Consider the following 23,757-nt stretch of genomic DNA (forward strand, 5'->3'; position numbering starts at 1 on the left):
ATATAAGTTATGAAGGTTGTTTAATATTGAGTCTTTAAAAGCACTAGAAAACTGTGAAGCAGTTAAAGGGTTAATTGCCCGCACAATTGTGCAGAAGCACAGGTTGAGATCTCAGAATTGGAAAGACATGATGCAAATAAAAGGTAATTAATTTTTGTGTGAACTTCATTTCATTGTGAAAAGCTCAGGGAATGATACTGTAATGTTGCAATATTTTGTGACAGGACAAAAAAGCGCAATAAAGACCAACTAAAATATCCATTATGACAGTTTTTTTTTTTTATTATTACAAGTCTTCATTCAAAACCAATGCAAAACTATTTAAACATATAATTCAGTGACACAATAACAATGAATATAATTTAATAAAATACACTGCCCGTCAAAAACAAAAGTCACACACTCTAATATAGCTTTGATTATGGCACGTATTCGCCATGGCATCATTTCGATAAGCTTCTGCAATGTCACAACATTTATTCCCGTCCAGAGATCTTGTATTGATGATGGGAGAGTCAGACTGCTGCACAAAGTCTTATCCAGCACATCCCAAAGATTCTCATTGGGGTAAAGGTCTGACTCTGGACTCTGTGGTGGCCAATCCATGTGTGAAAATGATGTTGTATGCTCACTGAACCACTCTTTCAGAATTTGAGCCTGATGAATCCTGGCATTGTCATCTTGGAATATGCCCGTGCCATTAGGGAAGAAAAAATTAATTGATGGAATAACCTGGTCATTCTGTATATTCAGGCGGTCAGCTGACCTCATTCTTTGGGAACATAACATAATCATCCATGCAGTAATTATCCAATGGGAGGATATTAACTATTTGCTTAGTAATATCCAGGTGGTGGCTTTTTTTTTGGATGGGCAGTGTATAACGAAGGTCGTGCAAGGTTACAGTAAAGTTAATTTTTAATAAAACACATTTTCACATTCAATACTTAATTTTTCAGTCAGAGATGACAAAATAAAAAAAAAAATCTATTTTACATTAGTAATAGTTTAACTATATTCTATTTTACATTAGTAATAGTTCAGTTGCTCTTTGAATGGTGATATTCATTCACTGTTGGCTCGTGACGTTCTTCTGGTTAAATCTGCAAACACGGGGTGGTGTTTTTCTTTTGTTTTAGTTTGGTTGCTCTTTGAGTGGTGATTTTTTTTCCAAATGTTAAAAAATTTTATTAATATAAGTGAATTAAAATCATGCCATTGAATAATTTTAAGAAGGATAATTAGAGTCACCACAGGCAATAACTTACTTTTCTTTGAGAGAAATCACCCAGTCTTTTGCAGGATTGAGACACATCTTTAATTTCCTCATTTTGGCACTGTAATAAATAAATGTATAATTCTTTAAAATCGATAGAATGACTCTTTACTATTGCATAAAATGATACACATGAGTCACATTTTGACTTCATCATTTAACTGAACCATTTGCCCAAAAACAGACATTCAGTCATCATTTAGTTCCTAAATTTTTTTGACTTACTTTATTCTGAGGAACATATAATAAGTTACTTGGCAGAATTGTCTAAGCCCATCTTAAAGAGCTTTGTCTGAATCTTAATCTGAAAAATTCATTGAATTTGGTGAAAAGTGTTCACCACACAAATGAACTCCTGAAATTATGTTTAAAAGTATACCAGGATGCACCATGAGACAAATTGTAATACTTTCGTCTGTCATTTTTAATAGTTACACATATAGTTTTAGTATGAAAAACCCAGGGTTTTCTAACTTTTTTGAAGAAGCAATAATAAAGAAGGTTTTGATTGGTAGTGCATATTATGTGTCTGTATTTGAAGTGCTGCTTTGGTAAGTTTCACACTCACATGATCTCCTCATTTTTGCATTTTGGTCCAGCAGGAATCATCCTCAATGACTGTATTTTTCCAAAAGGGATTGCTGGCCCTGAATATGTTTGAATACACTCACAGCGTAGATTAATGGGTTTAGTACTACCTGCAGTAACACAGATAGAGTTGCTGTGAGATTAGCTTGAAAGATTCATCTAAATAAATAAATAAATAAATAATAAAATCAGAAAGCATGATGAATAAAAGTTAATCTGCTTACCCTCTGTTGTGGACAGCAGTGCAGCTGTGCAGATCAGAAGCATGAAGGCAGATGTGCTGAACTTCATCATTCTGAGTCAGTATTGTGCAGAGCAATGCCAGTGAAGTTATCAAGAGACTGTCTGCTGTAGTCACTCAGTTGTGTGTCTAACAGTGACCTGCACTCTCGCTTTTAAAGACTGACGCTCCCACACAACATGCCAGAGTTTATTGCACAATTACGATTTCTCACTAATCTTCTTTTCCAAGGAACTGAGGTCAGGTGCAGTACTAGTGTTAGTATGCCCGGAGTCCTGGTCAGCCCCTGTACTGGGCTAGATGTCCATACGGCTTGATTCTCTTCGGGTAATCCCATATGTGTATTCTTCAATGGTAAGGTTTCCCTCTCGATAACCCATGTCATCCCTTGACAGACCCGCTCTGTCAGTCTCTTCTGGCAGTTGTCCCATTCCTACTCTAAGGTAGGACCTGCCTCAGAGACCCATTCCATATGTAGTACTGCCCCCTGGGTCAGTTCATATCAGTATCTCCACGTGTCACCTTTCTATGGGTAGGATGTGTCTCCGTGGCAACCTTTTCATTAAGGCTCTCAAGATTTGAACGAATCTTTCACTGAAGGTTGAAATCCCTTCCAAAAACGTTTTTTTTGTGGACACAACAGCAGCATGGCCTTCTCCAGCAGCGATGTACTCACCATTTGGTCCCCTTTGGTACCAAGGTCAGTGAATTTGCACTCGGGCTTTGGGAAGGTTACGACCTTAGCGTAGCTTTTGGCTCGACACGCTACAGTATGTCAACATTTGCAGTGCCACAGGGTTGTGACGGTGCTTAGGTTGTAGCGTTTTCCATAGACCCCTAATATTGTCACAACATAACATGTAGTGACGGCCAGATAGGGATCTTCTCGGTTACGTACGTAACCCTCATTCCCTGATGGAGGGAACGGAGATGTTATGTCCCCATGCCACAACCTTGAACCATTCGCTGTTGCTGGGACACGTTCTCGGCTCCTCAGAGTCAACTCTAGTGAGTGGATGCACGCTGTTTACATTTAATAATCCATTACATTACACATTTTAGATAATATAATCAGACTACTTTTAGATTACTTTTGACCTTGTACCATATCAAAATTAAAATTAAAAGACAAAGAAAATATATTCCATATTCTGTGAGTTTAATAAAAAGCTAATAATTACAGTTGATTGATTAATTACTAGTGGATTTTGCATGCTGAAAATTAAAATTAAAAGACAAAGAAAATATATTTGTTTTTTGTAATGGATTACGATACTAACTACAATTTTTGTCATGTAATTTGGAATCAGTAACAAATTACAATTTGTGAGTAATCTACCCAACTCTGAGAACATGCAAATGTGGTGAAAAACCTGCTGAACATGTAAAAAGCTGCATGCAAACACTTGCCAAGATGACCCTGTGGTGTTTACAGCACACTGTCAAATGCAAACAGACTCGAAGCTCTCATTCTAACAGATGGGCTGATCAGCAGAACTGCGCTGATTTACACAACTGCTAGTTTAAATCTGTAAATGTAAAAAAGACTGAAATATATTACAATAACGTATACCTGAAAAAATGAAATGCCTGTCCGTGAATTTGTGTCTGGCGCCGGGTCTGGTTAATCCTTACACATAATTACAAATGTGTAATTATATATTTTACTCACAAGAATTTCTAGGGGTACCAGTAATTGTGTCCAGCGTATATTTAAGAAAAAAACATTTATTTCATAATGATATTTCCCCCCATTTTAAATTCTTATTCTCCAATGAATGGTTATATTTTTGTGTTTTTTTTAAATAAAAGATCAAAAGGATTAACAATGCAGATTTATTTTCACAGCCTTCTTTGATCACATTTACCAAGGGTACCAACAATTATTTCATATGCCACAACCTTGAACCATTCGCTGTTGCTGGGACACGTTCTCGGCTGCTCAGAGTAAAATCTAGTGAGTGGATGCACGCTGTCGCCTTAAATACCCATGTGTACTGGGAGTGGCTCAGCATGCAAAATCCACTAGTAATTAATCAATCAACTGTAATTGGTGTATAATATAGTGTGTGTGTGATGGTTGTGTCTGCATACAGACTGCTCATTAAATTTGCCAAACCAGTTCACAAACAAATACAAGTGTGGCCGGAAGGGTCATCAGAGGCTCTTCAAGACACTGACTGGAATATGTTTAAGCAGGCTACTACATTCAATAACACCACATACCTTGGCAGCTGTGGTTGCCAGAATAATTTTGTAAAAAATGCAGAAAAACTGTAAACACATTTACTGCCAAAAACTGTAGTTTTTACACAGTGCCGGCCCTATAAGCGGTATAAGCGGCTGCATAGGAGTCAGTGTCAGGAGTTCAGACAGCAATCACGGGAGTAAGGCGAGATGATGGTGGAGATGGCAAAAGCAGAGCTGAGCTGTAGCGTCCTCTGAAGCTGTTCTTTAATAGGAATTAGTTAAAACGTTCGTGGACACGCACTTTAAGTGTCTGATAAATCATGTAGAATGCAATGCACCTCCGGTCCTGATCGCGAAATCAAAAGTTTAGATAAAAAGGAGGCGTGCGTGCATTCAAACGCAATTTCAATACCAGCAGTTTAAGAGCGGCTGCGCCTCCCTGACGGATGCAAATTAGGCTGCATACAATATCTAGGCTGTAATTAGTATGCACACTATAATAGAATGTGTAGTTATAACAATCTCTTAGCTCTGTATCATGCTTGAAGAAAATTTTGGTTTCTGTTTGCACTATGATTTGAATATTGAGAGAGTAGCCTACTGTGATCATGGTTGCACTTAATAAGACTAAGATATAACTGTTCTTTTTTTAATGATCAGTTTGTGGAAAAAAGTTCAGATAGGAGGTCAAGCATTTTAAAAACTCATAGCCTGCAAGTACAATTCTATAGGTCTGAAGAGACTCATGAAATCATACAAAAGAGAAGTCAGTCAGTTGAGTTTGTTGCTAATTATTTTACAGTGCTTGAGTATTGTCTGTTATTGCATATTATAATTCATACTCAGAAAGCAGAACTGAGATGGCATTTATTGCAGGATTTCAAATGCATCTGCAGACTATTTTTCCAGGCATGTTTTTAACGAGTTAAGATTTCTTAAAATAGTGTAAAAATCTTATCTAGTCTCCTTCTTTTGAACCCTATCTCGTGTCTGGTCTCAGATTTTTGCATTCACTTTGATGTTGCTTAAAGCTGTTTCAACGTGTTTACACTTATATTCGATTATTTTTGCATTTTAATCTGGCCTGTCATGCCAGCCCAGAAAATTAATTATTCTATTATTATTATTATTATTCTGTTCTCTAATGTAAAAACCAGGTGTTTTTGGATTAAGCATTAATTGTTTCTGCATTAAGCATTAATCTCATTTTGATACATTTCTCTTAAGCAATGTTAAACTCTTTAATTTTAAATTTTAACCTCTGTAGTTCTAAAAGTTTGCATAAATGGGTTGTTGTCATGACATGGCAGATAAAAATAAATAATTAATATTGTCATAATTTAAAATTTCTTTGTCTTACATGGACTCATTGTTATAAAAACTGCTTTGTTAATAAAATTATTATTATTATTGTTATTATTTTACATTTTTTGAGCTAAATCTTAAAATTGTCCTATGGTGTGACTGTCTCAAGGATGTTCAATAAATTACAACTTTTATAAATTAAAAAGAAAAGCATACAATTGTTAATAAATACCTCAGACATAATTTTACAAGTGTCTATTTTAGTAATTGGCAATCATTTTTTCATTCATATATTTCTAAAAGCATATGAACTTGATACATCATGTCAACTATGTTCTCCGGTGTGAAAGCATATCCTGTTTTTAAATTACAGAGAAAACTTTAATTAGTTGAAGGGCCAGAATAGTGTTTTACAAAAAAGTGGGTAACACTTTATAATAACTGCACACTATTAATCATTAATTAAGCATTAGTAAACAGATAATTTATAATTTATAAAGCATTATTAAATCTTAATCAGTAGTTTATAAATACAGATATAAATGCTGTATTCTTGATTTTAAAAGCATATCTATAATGTGTTTAATAACTTTATTGTAAATACTTTATTCATGATCAATTTATCATTTCTCAATGAAGTATAGCATTATTTAGAAACCAGTTATTTGAGTTGCCAGTGATTCCTAAGATCACAAGAAATTGTAAGTAAATGTAGTAAATTCAGGTAGTTATAAAGCATTTAGTAGTGGTCAGTTAACTATTTATGTGAGCTCATCTAAAGTGAGGACTAGTTATGCCTTGTAAAGCATTTTATATAGGATATTTAAAGTCTCAGTTATCTTCTAAACAGGAAAAGGAAACAAACACAACACAGTGTACAGAAAATAGAAAAGTTACCAGCCTTTAAATCTCATTTGTAAATGCTTTACAAGGCATAAATAGTTCTTTTTTAGATGAGCTCACAAAAAAGTAGTTAACTAACAACTACATATGTTTTATAACAACCTGAATTAACCCTGAAATTACAGTAGAAATACATGTTAATAAACCATTTATTAACACTCTAAGTAACTATAACTATATGTCTGAATGAATAATTGTATGAATGCACATTTTTTTATTAATCATTTACTTACAATTTCTAAGTGATCTTATGAACCACTGACAACTCCTTTATAACTGGTGTGTAAATAATGCTATACTTCATTTAGAAATGATAAATTGATCATTAATAAAGTATGAAAAAACAATTATTAAATACATTATAGATATGCTTTTAAATCAAGTATAAAGCATTTATATCTGTATTTTATAAACTGCTTATTAATGTCTATTAATGCTTTATAAATGATGAATTAACTGTTTCCTAATGCTTAACTAATGATTAATAGCGTGCAGTTATTATAAAGTGTTACCAAAAAGTGTTTTTAACTGCATATTTGTCAACTACCCAAATACATTTTCTTATCAATATCTTGACAGATCTGTCTTGTACCTTTAACATACTGGCAACCACCATAATAATGCAGGTGGTAAAAGAGAAAGCCACATGAAGAATCAAAGCTCATCACAAGTGACTTCGCCACAAGCAGAAGTATATATTAATATATAGAAGGTGCACAGAGTCATTCATGCAAACACAGAACACCATCATGGTAACACACATGATACTTAAATAATGCAATAAACTTTCATTAAACAACAGATGATGTAACATAAAGCCTAAATGAACATAACTGATAACAAAAACTATTAAAAGAGGCAGTGTAGAGAAAAAAAGATCTCTGATAGCCGAGGCACTCCGTAATTAAAATGTCTTTATTGCAAAAATGACATGTCCTATTGTTTTTGCAATAAAGACATTTTAATTACGGAGTGCTGGACAAACGCTGATAAACTTTTTCTCTACACTGCCTCTTAAGATGTTCTACCTTGGACCGAAGAGCACCCAAATCAAACTTAAAAGGGATTGAGCACACCATTCATCTTGAATCTAAACAAAAACTATTAAAAAACATGATTATTTAAACAAAATACTTTCAAATGTGGAGTGTCATGCAGGGAATTCTGGGAATACCAGTTTACAGTTTTTGACTGTAAATTATACATTGATTTGTTCTTTTTTACTTCTAAAAAACTGTAAAATTAAAAGCATTTTACTGTAAAATTACATGAAATATCTGGTTAGTTCTTTTACAATGTTTCCCTGTATATAGTATGGGAACTTACTGTTAACCTATTAACAGGTTTTTTTCCATAGCATTTTTACAAATTTTTACAGTTAAAATTACACTTATTTTTTACAGTGAGAGACTGTCACTGCCTACATCACCAAGTGTATGATGATGTAACAGTCACAAAGACCATCACTGTCCGGGCCAACCAGAAGCCATGGATGACAGGGGAGGTCTACAGACTCCTGAAGACGCGGAACGCTGCCTTCAGAGCTGGAGATTAGGTGGGCCAGAGGACAGCTAGGGCCACCCTATCCCACGGCATCAGAGAGGCTAAGAGACAGTACTACAGGAGGATAGCCCATCGATTGACAGCAGAGACACTCAGAGCCTGTGGCAGGGGATACAGACCATTACGGACTACAAGCCCTCACCGCAGACCTGTGACAGCACCATCTCCCTGCTGAACGAGCTGAACACCTTCTTCGCTCACTTTGAGGAACAAAACAGACTTCATAGACTTCAGTTCAGCATTCAACACAATCATCCCTCAACAGCTTATTCACAAACTGGTCCAGCTGGGGCTCAACACTTCGCTGTGCAACTGGCTGTTAGACTTTCTGACTGGAAGACCTCAGGCAGTACAGGTCGGCCAGCAACACATCCAGCACCATTACACTGAACACTGGGGCCCCCCAAGGATGTGTGCTGTGCCCCCTTCTCTTCACTCTGCTGACCCACGACTGCACACCGTCACACAACTCCAACCTCTTTATTAAGTTTGCGGATGACACGACTGTGGTGGGTCTCATTAGCAAAAGAGATGAGACAAACTACAGGAGTGAGGTGAGTGGCCAGGCCGGGTGGTGCAGTGACAGCAATCTCTCTCTGAACGTGGAGAAGACGAAGGAGATTGTTGTTGACTTCAGGAGAGTGGAGACTCAGCATGCTCCTCTGACCATCAACGGTGCGACTGTGGAGAGAGTGAGCAGCACCAAGTTCCTGGGTGTGCACATCACAGAGGACCTCTCCTGGACTGAACACACCGCAGCACTGGCCAAGAAAGCACAGCAGCGTCTCTACTTCCTCCGCAAACTGAGAAGAGCTAGAGCCCCGGCCCCCATCATGTGCACCTTCTACAGAGGCTCCATCAAAAGCATCCTGACAAGCTGCATCACTGTGTGGTATGGCGCCTGCAACACGTCCTGCCGGAAGACTCTTCAACGCATAGTGAGAGCAGCTGAGAAGATTGTTGGTGTCTCCCTACCCTCCCTCCAGGACATTTATGGAACCCATCTCACCTGCAAAGCCCTCTGCATCACAGGTGATCCCACACACCTGTCACACAGATTCTTCAGTCTGCTGCCATCAGGGAGCAGACTGCGGAGTCTCCAGGCCAGGACCAGCAGACTGAAGCACAGTTCATTCATCAGGCTGTCAGGAAGCTGAACCCTCTCCCGACCATACCCCACCTCGCCTCTTTTGCCCCATGCACCACTGAACTCTGAATCTCAGACCCCCCCCCAGCTCCTACCACTCCCTCTCCCAGTAACACACTGTGACCTGCACCAGTCACTTTGTGCAGCATTGGTCTGCTCACTACCTCATTCAGCATAGAACTGACCTCATTCAACTACCTCTTTAGTCAGTTATATAAAGAACTGCTCTCTGAGCTCCTTGTCACGTTAATCAGACTGAATAAGCTCTTTTGCACTACAATCTTTTTATCTGTACTGTTTGTTTACTTCACTGGTTTGCACTCTATCTGCCATGTGCCTTGTGCTGCTTTATTTAACTTTATTTTTATTTTCTTATTTTTTACATGCCCTTATTTGTTTAGTTGTATTTTATATTTAATCTGTATCTATCTGTATTTTTAGGCTCTACTGTTAGTGTTATCTGTATGCACCATGGGGGAGGGGGAGGGGGAAGCCGAGCACCTAAAACCCCTCACGTTGGTTATTTTCTCCGTCAGCACTTCAATAAAAATCCACCCTTCAGGGAACTTACCTGCATCCTTGTGTCGTGTACTTCTTCACCCCGTCACAGTATGTACTGTACATGTGGAAGAATTATATTAATAATACATTTTATTTAAAATGCGCCTTTCACATGCTCAAAACACTACTACATACATACAAAATAGTCAAACAATCAATCAAACTTTGCAGTAAAAAAAAGTATCAAAAATACACAATTTATAAATTAAAAGCTTGAGTAAAAAGATGTCTTAAGAAGTCTCTTAAAACAATCCACAGAAGCAGCATCCCTGATAGACGCAGGTAATGTATTCCATAACTTAGGCGCATTACAGGAAAAGGCCCTTCCCCCCATAGTTTTTAAATTACAACGAGGCTGACACAGAGAGAGAGAGCGAGCAGGAATGGATGGAGTAACCAAATCTCAGATGTAATCTGGAGCCAGCCCATGTACTGCTTTATAAGTTAAAATCAGAACTTTCAAATCAATCACGACTGAACTGGAAGCCAGTGCAGTTGCTGGAGTACCGGTGTAATGTGATGGCGTGATGAGGTGTGAGTCAAAACATGTGCAGAGTTCTGTATATATTGCAACCTCTTAATAGAGTTTGCTGGTAAACCCGCAAAGAGAGAGTTACAATAATCAAGCCTTGACGTGATGAAGGCATGGATAAGCTTCTCTGCATCAGGCATAGAGAGAAACGGTCTAATGCGCACAATGTTTCTCAGATGGAAAAAAGCAACCTTCGTTATGTTATTAAAATGAGAATTAAAAGTTAGCTGGGCATCGAAAATAACCCCCAAATTACGAACCTGGCCAGAAGGGGACAATTGGGTATTGTCTACTGAGATTCTAAAATCCTTACATTTACTGATATTCAAAGGAGTGCCAATTAATAAGACTTCAGTTTTGGAGCAGTTTAGTTTAAGGAAGTTGAGTTTCATCCACCCTTTAATTTCCATAAAACAGTCAGGTTTGAAGAGGAAAAATTAAGATCAGGCTGAGAGCTGATATAAATCTGGGTGTCGTCTGCATAGCAGTGATAGCTCAGGCCATATTTCCAAATGATCTGCCCGAGAGGCAACATATAAATACTAAATCAAGTAGGACCCAAGACTGACCCCTGAGGGACACCCTTGACACAGAGAAACAGCCTGAGATCTGTTTGAATCCAGGTAGACAAATTGTGAACAACCTGAGAGGTAAGATTCAAACCAGTTTAACACCGGACAATGAATTGACAGTAAAGCAGACTTGACTTGATATCTGAAATATATTCCCATTCATATTCAAAATTCTGAGCACACCAGGGAGATTATGAACATGGAATTATCCAGCCATGGCTTCCTGTTTCACAGAAATATAAATAGGAGGGAAAACAAAGGCCAAATTCCAAATTAATCCCCCATCACAATGAGAAAAAAAACTAAGAATATATTTCTGATGTGCATCAAAAGATAATTAAGCTTCACAAATTAGAAATTGGCTTTAAGAAAAGAGCTAGAGCAGTGAAAATTCCCATTTCCACCAATTTCCACCGATTGGAAATTAAGAATTTCCAATCCACAGAAAATGTTATGAATCTGCCTGGAAGAGGACATGTGTTTACATTATATCGTCCTAATGCACAGTGAGGAGGAGAGTTTAAGTGGCCAAAGACTCTCCAAGGACCATAACTGGAGAATTGCAGAAAAAGTTTGAATTTCGGGGTCAGAAAACCTAAAAAAAAAAAAAAAAAAAAAAAATTCAAACAGCACCTACATCACCACATGTTGTTTGTTTGTTTGTTTGTTTATTTATTGATCCAAAAATCAGCTATCTCATATACATATGAGTGCTGTTCTTCCTGTGGTCAAAATCACTATTACATATCAATTTTTACAAAATAAGCATACATTCATACAACATACAACCATGAACAAAAACATTTAGTAGAAGATGAACTGAAAATATTCCTTGATTTAAGTTGGTAAAAATTTAAATCAAACTCATGAACTAAGAACCCATGTATACTTATAGGGTGAAAAAACTTTTACTTATATAACACCTTTTTAACAAAAACAGAAGTAAAAAAATCATATTAAAACTTGTGTAAATAAATACAATTTCAATTTAATTTTAAAGACCATCTTACTAGCTTCATTAAGCAAAAAACTAGGTAAAGAATTCCATGCTACCATGGCCCTATAGTGTAATGTTCTCTGTCCGGCTCCTGTTCTATAAACAGGCAGGAGAAATCTTCCTACTGATGACTTTTTGGGAGGGATTCAAGACAAAGCTTTCACCAAAAAACAATCTCCATCATATTCAGTTATCAGACATGACTGGAACTTCAAACGGGACTGGTTTCTATAAAAATGAGCTTTTTAGCAGCAAACACTCACGATGGGTTTGGTGAACACAGGTGTAAAAAGTACCCATGTGTCCAATATAATATACTGCTGTATTTTTAATGCCGTGGGCCTATATTTCTTCTGGACATCTTGTTCAGACACATGGCATCATTGATTCTATCAAATACCAACAGATAAAAAATCAAAAAGTGACTGACTGTGTAAGAAATCTTATAATGGGCCATGTTTGGATCTTCCAACTGGACAATAATCAAAAACAACATAAAAATTGATCACTGGGCACAAAACCAAGTTTTTGCTATGGCCATGCAGTCCTCTGACCTGAACCCTACGGAAAATGAGAGGAGTGAACTGAAGAGGAGAAGCACCATCATGGAGCTGTGAATCTGAAGGGTCTGGAGTGATTCTGGATGAAGGAATGCTCTCTGATCTCTTGTCAGGTGTTCTCTAACCTCATCAGGCATTAGAGGAGAAAACTCCTATACTATTTTGGCATATAGAGGTTTCAAAAAGTAAAGAATAAAAGGGTCCAATGTAAATTGTGTCCAATATGTATAAGAGAAAATATTTATTTCATAATGCTATTTCCCCCCATTTTAAATTCTTATTCTCCAATGCAAGGTTAGATTTTTGTGATTTTTTTAAAATAAAAGATCAAAAGGATTAATAATGCAGGTTTATTTTCACAGCCTTCTTTGATCATATTTATCAAGGGTACCAACAATTCTGACCACGTGTGTATATAATAATAACAGCTATACTGTTTGTACAATGTTATAATTCATTAGAAAAATAAATGTTTCTCACGTGAGAATGCACACAGTAAAAGTTAGCAGAACTCAAAATTTGAGATCATTTACAGATTCGAAGATTAAGTTAGTAGAATTTTCCATTTTGATTTGGTAGGCCTACTACACAAGCATGTTAACTGCAGGGTGGCTGATTTCAAGGAGATATGCAGTAAAACATTAATAGTGTTTGCCACACCTTAACAAACAAACACACAAGCACACACGCACACACACACACACACACACACACACACACACACACACACACACACACACACACACACACACACACACACACACACACACACACACACACACATTTACTAGTCTTAGCCTCGAGCAGTCCAGAGCAATCACAGACACAGGTAAACTGTGAGCTGGCTGTAAACCATCAGTTGCACTTTGACTTCATTTCATTGTAAACAGCTCAGGAAATGATACTGTAATGTTGCAATGTTTTATGATAGGATGAAAAAGCACAATAAAGACCAACTAAAATATCCATTATGACAGTTTTTTATTACAACTCTATTCAAAACCAATGCAAAACTATTTGAACATATAATTCAGTGAAACAATAACAATAAATAATAAAATATAATGAAGGTCAGGCAAGGTTACAGTAAAGTTAATCTTTAATAAAAAAGGAGGCAGTGAAAACATATTTTCAGATTCAGTGCTTCATTTTTCAGTCAGAGATGACAAACTAAAAAAATTCTATATTACATTAGTAACAGTTGAACTATATTCTATATTACAGTAGTAATAGTTGAACCAGTTTCTTCAGTTGCTCTTTGAACGGTGATATTCATTCACTGTTGGCTTGTGACGTTCTTCTGGTTAAATCTGCAAACACAAAGAGACACATGTTAGTGTCTGAAAGATGCACCAAAGTGCCTCATTGTCTGAATTTATAAGCTTTAATTAATATTATTAATATAAGTGAATTAAAATCATGCTAATGAATAATTTTTAGAAGGATAATTAGAGTCACCACAGGCAATAACTTACTTTTCTTTGAGAGAAATCACCCAGTCTTTTGCAGGATTGAGGCACATCTTTAATTTCCTCATTTTGGCACTGTAATAAATAAAAATTGATAGAATGACTCTTTACTATTGCATAAAATGATACACATGAGTCACATTTTGACTTCATCATTTAACTGAACCGTTTGCCCCAAAATTTACATTCAGTCACCATTTAGTTGCTAAATTTTTATGACTAACTTTCTTCTGAGGAACATATAATAAGTTACTTAGCAGAATTGCCTAAGCCCATCTTTTCCAAACATTAAAACTCAATGGTGATTACAACCCTTCAGTGCCGCCCAGGAAGTGGCCATGTTCCTGGTAGAGTGAGCAACCAGATCACCAGGGATAGGTAGATTTTGGTTGACATAAGCTTGTGAAATGGTATCCACTATCCAATGAGATAACCGTTGCTTAGACACAGGTTTGCCTGCACACTTCTTGTCAAAACATACAAATAGTTGTGTGTGTGACTGTCGTAGTTGATGAGTTTGCTCAATATATGTGTGCAATGCTCTAATAGGACATAGAGAACAATGATCCAGCTCTTCACCTGAACAAAGGGGATCTGGACGGAAAGCATCAAGCTCAATTACCTGATTTATTGTGCCAGGCTTAAGGACCTTGGGCAAGAATGATGGGTTTGGTCAGAGAAAAACCCCTGTTTTTTCTGCCTTCCATCTCAAGCAGTCTTCACTGACGGATAAAGCGTGCAATGGCCAGAGAAAACTTGGCTGAACATATCGCCAGTAGAAAAACTGTTTTCCATGTCAAGAACTTGAGATCTGCTTGCTCCAAAGGTTCAAAAGGTGCTTTGGCCAGTGATTGTAAGACAATAGAAAGGTCCCAAGCAGGTGATCTCATAATTCTCCCTGGTCGCAAGCGTTTTGCACCCTTGAGAAATTGAGACACCAAAGGGTGTTTGCCAATATTTGCACCATCCACTGACACATGGCAGTGTGAGATGGCTGCAATGTAGACTTTTATGGTATTAACTGATTTCCCAGAATCAATCAATGTTTGAAGAAAACGAAGAACCAAACTGGTGTCACACTTGGCCGGATCTAGTTGTCTAATGTCTCTAATTTTTATGACTAACTTTCTTCTGAGGAACATATAATAAGTTACTTAGCAGAATTGCCTAAGCCCATCTTTTCCAAACATTAAAACTCAATGGTGATTACAACTGCCAAGGAAAATGTTCAAAGTAAGACTTTTATTTTTTAATTTTAATATTTTTAAGGAACAACTCTGGCATTCTGCTAAACATCACTGTTGGAGATGAAAATCAAACAGGCTGAAGGTGAGTAAATTACGACCAAATTTCATTCATTAGGTGAAGCATCCATGAAGCATCGAATGTTTGCACACTCTCATGATCTTAAAGAGCTTTGTCTGAATCTTAATCTGAAAAAGTCATTGAATTTGGTGAAAGAAAGTGTTCACCACACAAATGAACTCCTGAAATTATGTTTAAAAGTATACCAGGATGCACCATGAGACAAATTTCAATACTTTTGTCTGTCATTTTTAATAGTTACACATATTTAGTTTTAGTATGTGAAAAAAAGGGGTTTTTTATATTTTTTTTGGAGGAGATATTATAGAGGGTTTTTTTTTTTGTTGTGTATTTTGTGTGTGTGTTTTTGGTGTTGTTTTTTTGTGTTTTTCACTCACATGATCTCCTCATTTTTGCAGTTTGGTCCAGCAGGAATCATCCTCAATGACTGTATTTTTCCAAAAGGGATTGCTGGCCCTGAATATGTTTGAATGCATTGACAGCGTAGATGCATGGGTTTAATTCTACCTAAAGTAACACAGAGAGAGTTGCTGTGAGATTAGCTCGAAAGAGTCATCAAAATAAATAAATAAATAATTAAATAATAAAAAATCATAACCCATGATGAATAAAAGTTAATCTGCTTACCCTCTGTTGTGGACAGCAGTGCAGCTGTGCAGATCAGAAGCATGAAGGCAGATGTGCTTAACTTCATCATTCTGAGTCAGTATTGTGCAGAGCAATGCCAGTGAAGTTATCAAGAGACTGTCTGCTGTAGTCACTCAGTTGTGTGTCTAACAGCAGCCTGCAATCTCACTTTTAAAGACTGACACTCCCACACAACATGCCAGAGTTTATTGCGCAGTTATGAACTATTGTTCTCTTCCAAGGAACTGAGGTCAGGTGCAGTACTAGTGTTAGTATGCCCGGAGTCCTGGTCAGCCCCTGTACTGGGCTAGATGTCCATACGGCTTGATTCTCTTTGGGTAATCGCATATGTGTATTCTTCAATGCTAAGGTTTCCCTCTCGATAACCCATGTCATCCCTTGACAGACCCGTTCTGTCAGTCTCTTCTGGCAGTTGTCCCATTCCTACTCTAAGGTAGGACCTGCCTCAGAGACCCATTCCATATGTAGTACTGCCCCCTGGGTCAGTCCATATCATTATCTCCACATGTCACCTCCCTATGGGTAGGATGTGTCTCCGTAGCAACCTGCTAGGCTGAAAAGAACAAATAGGAAATGATTTTAACGAATCTTTCACTAAAGGTTGAAATCCCTTCCAAAAACTTTTTTTGTGGACAGAACAGCAGCATGGCCTTCTTCAGCAGTGAGTACTCACCATTTGGTCCCTTTTGGTACCAAGGTCAGTGAATTTGCGCTGGGGCTTTGGGAAGGTTACGACCTTAGTGTAGCTTTTGGCTCAACACGCTACAGTATGTCAACATTTGCAGCGCCACAGGGTTGTGACGGTGTTTAGGTTGAAGCGTTTTCCATAGACCCCTAATATTGTCACGACATAACGTAAGTTATGACTATAACTATGGATCTATGAGACCGAATGATGAGCGTCACCACGGTCTTACCTTGAATGATGCCATTCCTCCGCCTATCCTCGAGACCTAATATCAACAATGTCAGGTTACTGACCTTAGGGGTTGGCTATATAACATCCAGGTGAACCAACCACTTCCTCTTGCCTGGAACGCCCCAGTTCATCCCGAGTGACAAGGGATGGTGACGGTCATCGTTCGGTCTCATAGATCCATAGTTATAGTCATAACTTACGATCTATTTCGACCTCACTCAGACCGTCACCACGGTCTTACCTTGGATGACTTATACCACCAGGGTCACGAGGGACTAGTATATTTTCCTTCCCCTGTTTATTTAGCGGCAGATAAAACAGCAGACCCAAAAGGATTTGGCTTTGCCACATTAATCCTATAAAATCTCGTAAACGTGCATTAGCTGCTTTAAGAGGCTGCGGCACAGATGTCTGATAGTGCTACCCCCTTCAGTGCCGCCCAGGAAGTGGCCATGTTCCTGGTAGAGTGAGCAACCAGATCACCAGGGATAGGTAGATTTTGGTTGACATAAGCTTGTGAAATGGTATCCACTATCCAATGAGATAACCGTTGCTTAGACACAGGTTTGCCTGCACACTTCTTGTCAAAACATACAAATAGTTGTGTGTGTGTGACTGTCGTAGTTGATGAGTTTGCTCAATATATGTGTGCAATGCTCTAACAGGACATAGAGAACAATGATCCAGCTCTTCACCTGAACAAAGGGGATCTGGACGGAAAGCATCAAGCTCAATTACCTGATTTATTGTGCTAGGCTTAAGGACCTTGGGCAAGAATGATGGGTTTGGTCAGAGAAAAACCCCTGTTTTTTCTGCCTTCCATCTCAAGCAGTCTTCACTGACTGATAAAGCGTGCAATTCACCAACTCTCTTGGCTGAACATATCGCCAGTAGGAAAACTGTTTTTCCATGTCAAGAACTTGAGATCTGCTTGCTCCAAAGGTTCAAAAGGTGCTTTGGCCAGTGATTGTAAGACAATAGAAAGGTCCCAAGCAGGTGATCTCATAATTCTCCCTGGTCGCAAGCGTTTTGCACCCTTGAGAAATTGAGACACCAAAGGGTGTTTGCCAATATTTGCACCATCCACTGACACATGGCAGTGTGAGATGGCTGCAATGTAGACTTTTATGGTATTAACTGATTTCCCAGAATCAATCAATGTTTGAAGAAAACGAAGAACCAAACTGGTGTCACACTTGGCCGGATCTAGTTGTCGGTCATGACACCATGTTGAGAATATTCGACACTTGCTAAAATAGTTATTCCATGTAGACGGTGCCTTAGAACTATTTATTGTCCTTAATACAGCTTCATCTAAGCCTTCAGAGAGGGACTGAGCAAGGGCCATACCTATAGTTGAAGTGTCTCTGGACTTGGGTTCCAGATTTGGCCCTCCACTTGAGAGAGGAGATCTGCTCTCCATGGTAACTGCCAAGGGTAACCTTGGACCAAACGTACAAGGGTCGGAAACCAAAGTTTCTTTGGCCAACTTGGGGCCACAAGTAAAACCTTGTGACGGCCCAAAGCTACCCTGTTGAGCACAAGGTGGATCAAGGGTAGGGGAGGAAAAGCGTACAACAATTCTTCCAGACATTCTTGAGAGTGCATCGATCCCTAAAGGGCCTCCCTGGCTGTTCAGGGAATACCATAGATCGCAATGAGTTGTCTCTGTGGTGGCAAACAAATCGACCTTTGCCATACCGAAACGCCTCCATATTAATCTCACCACTTCGGGATGGAGACGCCACTCTCCTGGGAGAGGTCCAGTTCGCGACAGCAGGTCTGCTGCTCTGTTCGCCACTCCCGGTATGTATACTACTCTGAGTGATGAGAGCTTTGGAAATGTCCAAGAAAGTAGTTCCTTTGTCACCTGGAGACACAGCGCTGATCTGGTGCCGCCCTGGTGATTGATGTGGTACACTGCCGACATGTTGTCTGTTCTCACCAAAACATGTTTGTTCTGTAACAACGGGAGAAAAACCCTCAGGGAGAGATGGACTGCCCTGAGTTCCAGCATGCTGATGTGCTCTGTGATCCAGGGGAATTTCCAGTGTCCCCTGATGGACCTGCCTTCCCAAACTGCTCCCCACCCTGTTAAAGAGGCATCTGTCGTTATCACAGACCATCTTGCTGGGATGTTGCCTAGAGGAACCCCTTGTGATGGTAATGACTTCCAAGGGTGTAACATTTAGACACACCTTTGTGTAACCTTTATCCTTACATGTCTGTGTAATTTGGGATGCAAGTGAAAGTTGTTCAACCAACGTTGTAGTGGACGGGCTTTGAGAAGGCCGAGTGGGACCACAGCTGCTGCTGCTGCAATCATGCCCAACAATCGCTGAAACTGAATTAACTTCACTCTCTTGTTCAGATGGAATGATTGAGTTAGACTGACCAACTGTACCACTCTCTGGGGTGGTAAAGTTGCCGTCATCAGTTGGGAATCTAGCGAAATTCCTACAAACACGGTCTGTTGTCTGGGACTTAGATTGCTCTTTTCCCAGTTCACTTTGAACCCGAGAGACTGGACATGTTGGAGCACCATTTCTGTGTCCTTCATGACTTGACTGCGAGAAGGAGCACAAATTAGCCAGGGGACGAAGGGCTGCTGAAACCACCCTGGTGAAGACCCTTGGAGACAGAGACAGGCCAAATGGAAGGACCCTGAACTGATAAACCCGATCTTGAAAGGCAAAGCAAAGAAACGGGCAGTGATCCTGACAGATGTGTATGTGGAAACAGGCATCCTTCAAGTCTATGGAAGTGAACCATTTTCCCAGTTCTATGGATTCCAGAATTTGTGCTGTAGTCAGCATTTTGAAGTGCAATACCTTTATGAATTCGTTCAGCTTTCGTAAGTCCAGAATGGGTCGAAGTCCCCCGTCTTTCTTTGGCACTAGGAAATACTTCGAATAGAACCCAGTGAGCTGTTTGCTGGTGTTTATCTGTACAATCGCTTTTTTCTGAAGTAAGACTGTGATCTCTTTGGCCAAAATTTGTGCCTGGACTGGGTCTCTGACTATGGTCATATGAATCCCTGAAAAAGTAGGAGGGCTCCGCCGGAACTGTATCCTGTATCCTGTCTTGATGGTATCTAGAACCCAAGGATCTGATGTTACCTTCTCCCAACTGTCCAGGCACAGTTGGGAGCATTCTCCGACGACTCCGAGACTGCTATGCCTGGCCTCCCCGGGGTTTGAAACCCCTGGAAGGACCCCTCTTAAGTGGTCCTTCCCTGACTGGATTATGAGCCTGGTCGGTCTGGGGAGCCTGGTTAAAAGGTCTGGTTCCTCAATCATGGGACTGGTAACCCCTAGATCGTTTTCTGTCATACCCCCAAATTTCTGAACGAGGAAAGTGTGGGGGCTGAAAAGAATGAGCAGCCCTATGGCCACATTTGGTAGGGCCAGCAAATGTTTGCTGAACTGACTCCCTTCTGCGTCTTGCCTGATCAGCTGTATCCAGTAAAGCCTGTGCATCAGTGTGAAATATCCGACCTGGAACCACTGGCATATTAGTCAGATCCTTCCTGATTGCAGGTAAAGATGTTTGAGCCAACCAGATTTGTCTTCTGGCTAAAACTGCAGACAACATAGATGCCCCTATGTCCCTGGTAAGCTGTGAGTGTGTGATGAGTGCTGTGTCAATCAAGCTCATCACATCACGCTCTTCTTTATTAACAACTTTTCTTAACACAGCCAAAACTATTGCTAGAGCATTTCCTGAACGGGCTGCCCGAGTAGCTGCGTTATATGCTTGGCTCATTAACCGGTCTGTCTTTTGGCACTCCTTACCGGGACAACGAGGATTGTCAGTAACCTTATCAGGTCCCAAAGCGGTTAAAGCTGCGATCTCTCGCTCCACTGATGGCTTGTTCCCCATACCACTCTCAGCGGGGTAATCCAACTTAACAAACTGTCTACATCCTGCATTAAACTGGGGTGCCGCTTTTGGATTATTCCAGGCTTTCCTCAACATCTGGGAATAATCCTCAGCTACAGGAATTGACACAGTAGGCTGTGCAGGGGAAATACTACACACCTTGTGTGGGGGCTGGAGCTGTAGCTTCTTCCTGTGCATTAAGGCCTAGGATCCTTGCTGCACTTAAAATGCGTGAAAGAACATCAGAATGCAGGCTTCCTTCTGAAACCTCAGACCTGGATTCATCTCCCTCGTTTTCGTCTGCATTCTCCTCACTACCATAAAGGGAGTTATTTGCATGCAGTGAGACGGCATCCGTATAATCATCCCTCTCTTCCTGACGTGATGTTAACTCATCCCCAGCCCGGAGTGCAGATGGCTGTGTGCTTACTGAAGAATTATGTGTTTCAAGCTTACCAGCTAAGTCACGCAATGCTGCCAAGATTTGCAACTGAGTGTCATCCTTGGGCTCTTGGACTACTGGGGCTTTCTTCCATTTATCTGGAGGCATGTCAGAACCTGAAGACCTGATGAAATACATGCATTCCAATGACACGTCGAAATATTTAAATGAGGAGAAAAACTACTGCAATCCTCAGGGACTTGAAGCACCTGCACAAAAACGTGACGGATTGAAACTAATCTCTCCTGTAATCAAAACAATGCACTCTACCGCGTCGGTCTCAGATGAGGCGAGAAAGGCAAGAGGAAGTGGTTGGTTTACCTGGATGTTATATAGCCAACCCCTAAGGTCAGTCACCTGACATTGTTGATATTAGGTCTCGAGGATAGGCGGAGGAATGGCGTCATTCAAGGTAAGACCGTGGTGACGGTCTGAGTGAGGTCGAAATAGATCATGTAGTGACCGCCAGATAGGGAACTTCTTGGTTACATACGTAACCCTCATTCCCTGATGAGGGAACGGAGATGTTATGTCCCCATACCAAAAACTTGAACCATTCGCTGTTGCTGGGACACGTTCTCGGCTCCTCAGAGTAAAATCTAGTGAGTGGATGCACGCTGTCGCCTTTTATACCCATGTGTACAGGGAGTGGCTCGGCATGCAAAATCCACTAGCCAATTCTCGTTTTCTCTTAAACTCAGAGATGACTGGGCTCCCAAGTTAGACCCCTAATGTTGTCACAATATAACGTCTCCATTCCCTTCATCAGGGAACGAGGGTTACGAATGTAACCGAGAAGTTCTCTTTGCATTAGTCTTACCACTCAAAATATCTAGTCATTAGTTCATCGTATAAGCAATTAAATGCAAAATGGTTGATCTAGTTGTCATAAACTGTCAAGCATATTTTCTACAGATTTCTATTAGACTTTTTGTACATTTTCCATGAATTGTGCAGGTGAATCTTGACTTTAACTAATGAAGAGAATGAAGATCAGCTAATGAGAAACCAAGTTTTCTGAAATAGCTCAAATGTGCATCTCATGAGCCTTCAACTGGAAAGAATATAGACAGAGGACAACACAATATTTACAAATTCTGACAATGGATGAACATCCATGATCAGGATCAACAGCTGAGAGGAAGAATAGGAGTAAGGATGCATGGTGGAAGGGTACAGAGGCAAAACAGAGGAAGAGGCAGAAGAGGCCAAGGACATAGGCACATATCAGATGAAATAAGGACCACTGTTGTGGACCATGTTGTCAATCATGGTTTACAGTGGCTGAGGTGGGTTTCCTGTGTTTATTTTTTTATTTCTTTTTCTTTTTCTTTTCTATATTACAATGACAGTATACTGTGAATCCTATCCAGTCTCTTTCAATCATTAAACCACACACAGTAGTGTGTAAATTTGTACTTTTCAAATGGATATATGGCATACAGAAGAAGTGCAGCCTTCTGCATTTCAATACAGTAACTGCCATCCAAACTGTTGCCATAGTTTACATCAGGTCATACTAACAGAGTGCAGTGTTATATTGACAACATGACTAAGCATTTTGACTATCTTGTTTGTGAAAAATGACACAAGGACTTTACATTCTGATTAAGGATGGGAGTATCGATCCAAAGTATCGATTTATCGATACTGATACGAGTATCGAAAGTATACTCAAACAAAAAATATCGACACTAAGGTGTGTTTTATTTACCAGTGATTTTGTTTATTTAACAAAAAATAATGCATCGAATTGGACGAATAACCTATGTTAGTAAATAACTGTGTAGGATAGAACTATTTTCCTGCTCATCTGAACACATGCTGCGTTTGCCAAAAGTATTGCATTAAATCTTAAGCATTAAAGGTTTTGGGAATGGCAGCCCTGAACAATGCTTATCAGAGGACAGAAAAAAAAAACATATCTTTGAGTTATTTCACAATAAACAAATTGAAATTAGCCTACATAGTTTGTGCAAATACATTTATTGAAATTGAACATTGAAAGATAATACTGATCATGTTCTATTCTGTAATGTTACAGTTTTTCTCAAATGCTAAAACACATTTCACAAACGTTTCCTCCATGTTCCCCAATGTCTAAACACAACACCCTTTTCTAAAGCTACATAAACACAACCACACTTTCTCACTTCAAAACTCAAACTTTCACACCAAAAGAGCAGCTCGAAGCTTTCAAAAATGTAAACACTATACACATCATTACACACTACAGCAAAACAATTGAAAACAATGCTCAATTTGTGAGAAGGTTCTTTGTTTCATAACTGCCAAAGCATATTTTTAGAAACTTTACAGTAATGGATGTTCTTAGATCTCTGCAGAGGATTAGGCATTTAAATTTGTGAATTTCATATGAAGAGTATAAATCTATAGTAAATTCTGCATGTACACTACTGTAACAACTCAATGCAAAAACAGAATCTATTGCACACAACAGTACTCTTGAAAACATGATCAGGGTGTGAAGTTTTTTTTACTTTACTTTATTCACACCACAATCACTGTGCGGCATCATGTCGCTGAGCTGCATCGGGCCACATCACCTCATCCACGTCGCAGGCTATATTGCCTCTTGCCAGGCACCGTGGGAAAAACGCCCTGGAATGGCGAAT

General features: G+C 39.2%; 1 protein-coding gene and 1 long non-coding RNA gene across 2 annotated transcripts; both read right to left on the reverse strand.

The window, feature by feature from the left end:
- Nucleotides 1-257: 257 nt before the first annotated feature.
- Nucleotides 258-1,918, reverse strand: LOC109112464. Its single transcript, XR_006155078.1, has 3 exons — nucleotides 1,845-1,918; nucleotides 1,269-1,337; nucleotides 258-1,103 (listed from the first exon to the last, which is right to left on the reverse strand). It is a non-coding gene; the product is annotated as an uncharacterized LOC109112464 (long non-coding RNA).
- An 11,481-nt stretch (nucleotides 1,919-13,399) lies between these two features.
- LOC109078242 (interleukin-8-like) lies at nucleotides 13,400-16,033 on the reverse strand. The gene is made up of 4 exons (XM_019093541.2): nucleotides 15,858-16,033; nucleotides 15,608-15,737; nucleotides 13,911-13,979; nucleotides 13,400-13,745 (listed from the first exon to the last, which is right to left on the reverse strand). The coding sequence occupies exons 1-4, from the start codon at nucleotides 15,925-15,927 to the stop codon at nucleotides 13,712-13,714; spliced, it is 303 nt and encodes a 100-aa protein (XP_018949086.1). The 5' UTR covers nucleotides 15,928-16,033; the 3' UTR covers nucleotides 13,400-13,711.
- Nucleotides 16,034-23,757: the final 7,724 nt, after the last annotated feature.

Source organism: Cyprinus carpio, chromosome B7 (assembly GCF_018340385.1).
Source record: "Cyprinus carpio isolate SPL01 chromosome B7, ASM1834038v1, whole genome shotgun sequence".
NCBI lineage: Eukaryota > Metazoa > Chordata > Actinopteri > Cypriniformes > Cyprinidae > Cyprinus > Cyprinus carpio.